General features: G+C 36.6%; 1 protein-coding gene across 1 annotated transcript; it reads right to left on the bottom strand.

Moving 5' to 3' along the window:
• Positions 1-1066: 1066 nt before the first annotated feature.
• LOC148849727 (DHHC-type zinc finger family protein) lies at positions 1067-8790 on the bottom strand. The gene is made up of 10 exons (XM_088947064.1): positions 8280-8790; positions 6749-6862; positions 6556-6676; positions 6076-6269; positions 4648-4716; positions 4281-4352; positions 4022-4150; positions 3185-3265; positions 2869-3075; positions 1067-2375 (listed from the first exon to the last, which is right to left on the bottom strand). The coding sequence occupies exons 1-10, from the start codon at positions 8322-8324 to the stop codon at positions 1449-1451; spliced, it is 1959 nt and encodes a 652-aa protein (XP_088803190.1). The 5' UTR covers positions 8325-8790; the 3' UTR covers positions 1067-1448.
• Between the last annotated feature and the right edge of the window lie 483 nt (positions 8791-9273).

Below are 9273 nucleotides of genomic sequence, written 5' to 3' on the forward strand. Positions count from 1 at the left end.
AAGACCAGTTGGGTTGTTGACAAATTCAAGCTTCTTTTCTTTTCCTGGAGGAGCTCCAATATTGAACTCATATGGCTACTTAAGCATAGAGAATATGTCTGCCAGTAATTATTATTTACATATGATACATAACATTTAAAAAAAAAAAAACAATGTAGATGGTTAGCCACCATTACAGAGTGGAATATAAACATGTTTTGAATGGAATTATGGTGGAATAGCCTGGTGGTAGGAGCAATTGGAAGCTATCTTGTCTCAAATGTCCTTACAAACAGATGGAGCAAGAGGGCTAGTCCAAGTATTCAGTTTCTCCCTCTTCGAGCCATTTGACTTCACTCACCATCCAGAGTGTTAGGGAGGTCCAGTTCTCTTAAGCTAAGTCATTAATTCCATTCAGTCATATGGTCTTAGCCATCATCTCAACTTCTCTCTAAATTATGGATCAAGGGGAACTAATCCATTTTGGAGGCTAAGCAATGGGCACAAAAAACAAGATTGGGCCTGTGGCCCTTCAGCTGGAAAGTAAAGCCATTAGAGACATGCTTTTGGTCAAGTTCTTTTACATCTTACAAATTGTTTCTTAAAGAAATATAGATTCAGAATAAAAGGGTAATACAGCCAATCCCACCCTATGATTCTAACGCTGTAGGAAAAAAAAAGATGGGCAGAAAAGGACATGTATGTTTTACAAAACATGGCAAGGGACCAATAAATTAACAACTTACACAATAATGTAATTCTCAGCTAAGAGTTTAGATTCTTGACTTGAAACAGCTATAATACCTCAATATATGCAGTCAAAATGGACTTAAGAATACAACCGGAGAAGAAGAATTTAAGGATGTATTCAATAACATTGGAAAATCAAGGAAGCTATTTAACTTGGGGGAACAGAATATGCTCTACTTCTATTATAGAAGAACCTGGACTGTAAATCCTTTCTCAGCCACTTGACACTTCCCCTCAACAAGATCATATCATCATAGTACTTCAGACTGTCAGCTGTTCAACAAGTTTAGATTGTAATAGATTATTATGCAAACAAAAAAGAATAATTTACACGATGTAACACCAATATTGAACATCTTTCATATGGTACCGTTATTTTCTAACGACATTGCTGTTACTACAAGATTATGTGGACAGTAAATTTTATCATTGAGGAGAATGACAGAAAATATACAATGTTCTGCCCACTTTTGCGATCCATATCTCAAATGTCTCCACCCATGTCCCTAGTAACCTCTACTAACTGACCAATTCAACTATTTAGATATCAAAAAAAAAAAAAAGTGAACATGACAGCAGAGATGCTTTAAGAACAAAACCTCACCAGATTCTAAATGCAAGAGATGTTCAAACTGAGAGGAAAAAGAAAACCGATGAAAGAAGACATTAATCCAACTCATTATATTCCTAGAAGAACAAAGTATCTCCACAGCAGACATTTAAGGCATTCTAGAGGAAGGAAACTGGTTAATCTGTGAATCACTTGGAACAAACACAGGAAGCTGCCCCCCTCTCTCTACTCGACACTGATTATGACTTGAAGTAGACCCTCTCTCCATAGATGGGGGCACAGATGAACCTCCACTTCTGACACTTTTGCCTAACCGTTCATTAACAAGAGGTCCACCAAAGAATATGGACTGGCCTGTGTACAAAAGCTCTGTCCCAGGACCCTGAGAAGAGAACCCAATATTTCTGGAAGTTGTGGACACAAAGCGTCCAGCTTTTTGATCCCAGAAAACTGATGATCTAGAGTTCTCTGCAGCAGCCCTGTTGTTTTTCTTGACCAACTCTTGTGCTAAATTATCCTGAAGAGCAATTTCATTCACATCACTTGCTTTGGTTGACAAAGGAGACTGATCTGCTGAAGACTGATATATTGGATTGAAGTGTTCCCTGTTAGAAGTATGTGGCTGTAATGAAGAAGAGGTGGCATTGTTAGTGTGGCTAGGACTGCTGAAGTTGCTAATGCTATGACCGCATGTTTCCAGATCTTCCCTGCTGGCATGACTTGGAGGATAAGAACTCTTGAGAGGAGATAACATCAAAGTCCCTGCTCTAGCATCTCTGTTATTGAATCCATGATCAGAAATGATTGGACTGCTTCTGCCACTTAAATTGCCACTAGATGAATGATCACCATCATATGGAGGATGATGAGAATTTATTGGCCGTAGTACAGAGGATGAAGCTCTAGCTTTTGCGGCTGCTTTGATTGCCTCATTGGAATCCAACTTTGCAAGCTTCCATGCACTGATTCGAACTGGGCGTTGGGCCAATCTTTTCCCTTTATCAGATGATTCAACAGCATCTGGATCAACTGTGGATGGTACACGTCCTGGACCCAAATGTGGGACTATTTCATCCTGTTTGATTGGTAAGAGATACAAGCACTAAGCTTTTATTTTTTAAAACACATTACTTACAATCAAAGTATATAATAAAGATACATTTACCAAGAAACCTTGGGAAATAAAACAAATAACTGAAGAAGAAGAAGAAAATCCACTATGGCAGTATTTTGGGATCCTTGACCAGACATTTAATCATGATCAAGAAATCTAAGCAAATAGCCTTAACTAACCAATATTACGGTATTTACTTTTGACCAAAGAGTCTGGAAGCCTCTCGACAGCTCGGATCTTTTGTATGTACTGAGAATATGGCAGCATTGCCCTAAAGAAACATATGATGAAACAGCAGAACTTTGAGCAGTATAATTTTGTTCCCCAAAACTTTTTTATAGCTAATGGTACAAAAGGCACACCAAGACACTTTTATGCATCTTGAGGTGAAATAGCACTACAACGCAAGTTGTGTAATACCAACTAAATCTGCATTTTTAGATTAATATAATACCTGATGATCCACGAAAATTCTTGGAGGTGTACACCAAGCACCTTTGTATTGCAAGCCTAGTCCAAGAGAGCTTCTTCCACTAATAGCAGTTACAGCCGAACCGGTTGGTGAGGATGGCAAGCTTTGCTGGTCTCCTCCATCTACAGATGGCCCAGGTGGTTCGCTTTGTGTTCTCATGGCTACAACATACTCATATGTTGTAATACCCTGTTGGAAGGACAGAAAGAACAAGAATAAAATCATAAATTCCCCTTTCTTTTATTTAGGCTCTTTAAAGGATACACCATTCTTATATAAATGTTTTAAAAAAATGCACCTTACGAATCAACAGCATATGGAAAAAGAATAATTCACCCAAGGGCACAGTGGCCAGAAAAGAAACAGCTGTACATATGGCCTGAAACCAAAAAAAGAAAAAAAAAAAAAAACAAAATTAGTAATAGAAAGAGCATAGACATCCTCCCTTTTTTCTTTGAAATAAAAGTTATTTTTCTCAAAAAAAAATAAAAAAGAGCATAGAAAAATACTATCGGTAATATCTTCTCTTCCTTCTCCTTCAGACTGCATATCATATTCACAGAAACATGCAGCTCTGGAACACATCTTTAAAGTGGATGAATTGATGCCAACTTTCCGAAAACAAATAAGAACTACCATTAGGTAGAAAGTGAGTATAGTACCAATGGGATTAACACACCTGGTTTTATGTAGGGGGTGGGCACAGGACAACCATTTAATTGGAGTCATGCTGCTAGATATGATACTATATGGGATATATGGAACTTACACTAAAACCCAAGTATCCGACATAGAAATGGAACCCATTTTGATATGTCCTGGTAACAAGCACACATTTGGTCCTGATATATTCTGTTAATTGGCAAACACCTCCCCTCCCCCAAACAAGAAAAAGGCACACCCAGCCGCTATCACATACACCCCATCCCCAACAACAATAACAACAGGATAGGCTTATTTATCTAAAAAACAACATAATAGGCTTTCACGTATCATTTTGTTGGTGGACTTTCCCAACAACTACAAGATACATATCTCAGATTTTTCTCTTTTGACAAAATATTTATAGCTATATTAGACAATAGACAAGAAAAAACTCACAACACAGAAACATGGAAATGATTTAACAACATACCACCACTGTAGCAAATGGGGGCCTAGAGAAACCAACTCCAAGCCTCTCAATGATCTGATTTTCAATACCTTTTCTATCAACAAAGCACCTAACAAGGACTGCAATACCAATCCCACATTCAACTATAAGCTGCCACACAACAATAAAGAATAAACATCAATAATCTACATTTCGGAGGAGAAAAGGAAAATGGAAAAACTTAGTCCAATGGATGATGGAAAAGGAAATTTTAAATTAAAACCTTATATATAATACCTACCCAAACAAGGCTCGCTGCCATCAGGCATACAAATGTGATGTAGTTTTTCCTCCCCACACAATTATTTAACCACTGCACCAAAAAGACCGGCTGTTATTTGACATCCACACATAAAGACAACAAAGAGTCTAAAATCTCCTAGTAAAAATATCAATAAGATAGCTGTCCCAATCATCAGATATATAATGTTGCTTGTGGACTTTTTTATTGGTATTATTTATGGACCATTCTCTAGATCTTTCTCAAAATCAGAAGGAACATGATAAATGGAAAAAGAATACATTCCTATTGACTTGACTCCTAGGTGGAAAAAATCAACTAAGGGTCCTGCCCCGAGTAAAGCAGCTTAGCTCCCAAGGTTGCATACCCGACAATGATGATCAAATCCATCAACGCATTTGTCACAACTTCTGCAGTGTTTACTGAATTTACGCACCTGCAAAGATAACAGAACATATAATTGCTTTTTTCCTATTATTTAACACTAAGAGTATAAATTAGCAGATATAGTCTTTTATTTCAAGGTTGCAATAATGCAGCAACAACCTCTGACCACCATGGACTGAAGGAGCAATTTGACTATTCTCTCAACTAAGCTTTCAAACTGGATGAAAGACATGTTTCCATGCATAAATTCATTTTGGATTTGAACAAATAGCTTATATGCAAAAAATTAAAAGCTTGTGATTGTGTAGAGCAATGAACAAGATGTTCCAGCCCCCTGATGAAAATGATGGAGGCTCCATGGGTCCTCACAACCATCTACATCCACCGAACAACCAGTTGACCACTTGTTTATACTAACACTTTTTATTACACCCAGTAGATTTTAATAGACTGCAATAGATGAGAACTACATTTAGCAAAGATGAGAACATAATGCCAGTATTGTGAAATTCATCTGGAATCGTTTCATTTACAATGCATTTTACCATGAACAGAAGTGCAACTAGGAAAAAAACCTCTGTTTCATTTTCAAAAGAAGGAAAATATTTTGTTACAAATTGTTTCCGCATGAGAAACATACAGAACAATAACCAATACTGAGGTAATGGACAACTCATACTCAACACTCAAAAGTTAGAGAGTCCCAGCCTAAGTCAACAAACAACTGAGACAATTGATATGCTATCAAGTTACAGAACTCCATCCAGAGGTATCCTTCAGAAGTAATGATGAGTTGAGATGATTTGTCCATTGTAAAGATGTATTTTCCAATCTGTCTGACTAAAGAAATTAAGCATATCTTGGCCTCAGATCATATTTAGTGCCCGCTTGGAGGGGTTTTCATGCAGTGGCTTCTGGCTTTGTGGGGTGGGCCCCACACAGGTAGCCTATAAGCCATGTTTAGTGAAAACCCCAGAGAACCTCAAATGACTTTCTGGAAGCCAAAAGCATGGTTTTCCACTAAAGTTTTAGTGCCTTCTCCAAAGCAGCTCAGACAATACTTTAGCCCTCCTAAACAGGCCCTTAATTGAGCACCAGATAGGACCTTTCAAGTTAAAAAGAAAAAAAAAAAAATTATGGAGCAGTCTCATTTTTCAGGTTTTGAGCATCTACCCAATTGAGATTGTTGGCTTTGGATGAGTGATAAATCATTTATCTAGATTTTATGGGTATGCTATTGTATTTTGTGAATTACAATGAAAAACCAAGGCACCTCCTAGCTCCTCTGGCATTGAGCAAGTCAATGTTTCAGTTTTCTGATGTTAAATAAGTATTCAAATTCAGGTTTACTAACACTACACTGTCCATCAGGCAAATGAAAGTAACTTCTGTAGAAAGCATTTTATACCTCAGCATTGCACAATGTACAGAACAAAGCATCTTCCTCGCCAGATTGTTGCTGCACAAGATCTTCATCATTCCGGCAATCTTCTTTTACCACAAGACAACAGAAGCAGCCAGCAAGTTTTGAACAACTTGACATATGGCCATAAAATTTTTCTCCATTCTTCTTGCTAGGCTCTCCATCTGGAGCTGTGTTCCCTGATTGCATACATGAAGTTTATACAAACTGTAAAAGATAGAAGATGAAACAAAAGGCCAGAGTTCATGCCTCTGCTATCCATGTGCATAAAGCAATGGAAGGCAAAATTCTGTAGCATATTGGAAAATGTAACCAGCCAATCTGTTAGAGTGGTGCCAGTCTCATCCAATAAGGCTGGTATTTGGACGATTTCTTACTGGCACCATCTGAATGGTGGACTGAACATCTCTAAACTTGTTAACTTCTTTAATCTGAATATTTTAAAGAAAAGGTTAAACCACTAACCAGGCAAATCATTGTTATCATGAGACCTATAGGTAGATGTCTTGTCGCCACTGATCAGAATTCCAGGATCAGCTGGATCAATAGCTGTGCATCTAACGTAGAGAATAAATACAGAAAGTGCCTGAAATAATCAAACAAGAAGTTCAATATGGAACCAGAAATAATGTTCTATACCTAGCAAGAGTAAACTTACCAAAAAAGAGTAAACACCAATAGCCACATATTCATAAATTTCCCTTCCAAGAAATGGAGCAAAAAACGCATAGAATGCAACAGATAGCAAGAAAAACACCGTTATAGCCACAACCTGAAGAACCAGAAAAGTTAGGAATGATAATGTAAGCTTTTATAGTAACTAAACATCTAAACCATAGAAGAACATCCAATAGTTGACAGAAACAGAATGAATGGAGTAAACACCATAGAACCCAGCAGTTCACAAATATTGGAATCTTGATACCATGTTATTAAACCACAAAATAATTGAAAACATACTTACTCTGCTCTGATAATTGGCAATTTTACCCATCTTAAAATAAAAATGTCAAAAGCAATAGACAATTTCAACTTATGCCATGTAACCCCATTTCAAATCCTACTTGTATTAAAAATGAGAGCAAGTGGCTTTAATACCATTCATTCCATTGAAAAGAAGAACAATTATTATAATCACCATATATATATATATATATATGCTTTATTTGTTCTTCTAATCAGCAACAAGGATTTATCATGTTAGGGACTTAAGGTATCATGCTCCTCCTTATTTCCCAAAAAAATAAAGATAGAAAGTATGCATCCAGGGAATAATTTGCCTAGGAAAAAGGAAAAAAAGGAAAGGAAAGGCATAACTTCACAGAAATAGGCCCGTAACTGAAATCACGAAGATAATTCCTAAAGCGATCAACAACAGTGTGGGCAACCGAAGCTCTTAAATACAAGTCTCCTTAGTCATGCTCTCGCAAATGTTCTCTAAGAGTGCCATAAGCAACTACATTTAGCTCTATTTTGCTAGAAATAATGGCACAGTGTTTTCAAGATGATCAGAAAGTGGTGTTGGACTTCTGCTGATAGATACATGGCACATCAAGTGACAAGATTTCATAAACACTACATCCATACGAAGAAGTCTATATTTTAATGTAAGATCCTCTTACTCTTAACCATGTGCAGTCTGATGTGAAAAAAAATAGAGAGAGAGAGAGAGAGAGAAATGATAGTGTCAAAGTTATTCGAGGTTGTTAAATTTCCATTTTATTGAATCAAAGTGCATACGACAAAACAAAACAGGCGGCGTAGAGTAGGATGCAATGGCATAGCACACCAAAAAAGTATAAAAGTTCCTAAAAGAAAACACAAGTTTTGCTTTGAGAGAATTGAGAACCGGAGCCTATTGCTACTAACTCACACAAAGAAAAGCTACATAGCCAATCAAAAACTCTGTAACGATGTCCACACTGCGAGATTTCCTTGGAATGTCCTAAGAGCAGAAATTTCAGAAGAAAGGCGGTAAAGCTTTAATATAAAGATGGGAGAGAGAGGGGAGGGGGCTTCATAAATATAACTTTCTGTAGCGAAATCCTCTGTGCTCTGGGAAGTTAAAACAATTCAGCAGCAAGAGGGGGTGGACAAAACAAATTATCTCCAATAATCAAAAGACTTATCTACATTGCAGAAACTATTCAGCGGAAAAAGAAAAAATAAATAAAAGTTGTACAATGTACCTGAAACGTGTGAGCAGGGAGCTGCCATCCATGACGCCTCACCATGACTAAAAACCAAGTAGTGACGTGTAAATTAACAGCATTTACAATTGAAGATGACCGTAAGAACTTCTTTAGACGGAAACTGAGAACAGAAATCTGATTCAAGCTCTTAGAGCTAGTAAATCAGAGCCGATCTGTTCTACTTAACCCTTTTCTTCAGTATCAGATCAAACAACAACCAAGCTCCAAATAGGTTTTGGGAGATTTCAATCTGATTTAGATGTTCAAAAGCAACCTCAAGACGACAGACAAGCTTGATTTTCACTTTTTAGGGTTTTCAGAGCTGGAGTCATCGATCGAGGAGCCATGGAAATAGTAGTAGAAGAAGGAAGAAGAAGGTCTGGTGTAGTTTTACCATGGTATCCAATAATGTGTTTTTTCACCTCAACGATTTTATCCTACATTTCTGTTATTGGATAGAGAGAGTGAAAATAGGAACTAACTCACCATTCACCAAGCCCGTTTTATTTTATTCTATTTTTTATTTCCGTTTACTTTATTAGAGTTTCGAATCCTGATAAACAAACTTACCATTAAAGTATCTTTCAAGTCGAGAGTCTTTGTCCCTGTTATATCTTCGCTGACTCTCCTTTTCCTCTGGCATAGCCTTTTCATTCAACTAATCTATCTTTTTTTCTTTTATGAAACATCAGGCCTCAGCTAATGTTTTGGATGTAATTGTAATTACTTCCCCTTAATTTATGATATCATTACAAATAGATTCCTCCTCTTATTAATATCCAAAATACCCTATAATTATTATTAAGATTTATTTGAAAGAAATTTTAGAAATTAAACATTTTGGTCAAAAATAACTTTATAGGTATTTTGAACATTTTAATCTTTAGAAAACTCAAACAAAAGAACTTATTCACAATTATGTCAGAAAATTTGAGCAAAAAATTATTATAATTATCAAAATTTAAGGGAGAGTTCAGCAATTTTCCTTAAC

Source organism: Nelumbo lutea, chromosome 5, assembly GCF_056320005.1.
Source record: "Nelumbo lutea isolate HS-2025 chromosome 5, American lotus-T2T, whole genome shotgun sequence".
NCBI classification, from domain to species: Eukaryota; Viridiplantae; Streptophyta; class Magnoliopsida; order Proteales; family Nelumbonaceae; genus Nelumbo; species Nelumbo lutea.

What these genes read in the sequence shown, in the direction of transcription:
- LOC148849727 (XM_088947064.1), bottom strand. Translation starts at nt 8,324, where the DNA reads ATGGTGAGGCGTCATGGATGGCAGCTCCCTGCTCACACGTTTCAG. An exon ending in TCCCTGCTCACACGTTTCAG is followed by an intron (nt 6,863 to 8,279) that starts GTACATTGTACA and finishes CTGGTTCTTCAG; the next exon opens with GTTGTGGCTATAACGGTGTT. An exon ending in ATATGCTGTTGATTCGTAAG is followed by an intron (nt 3,076 to 3,184) that starts GTGCATTTTTTT and finishes TCCTTCCAACAG; the next exon opens with GGTATTACAACATATGAGTA.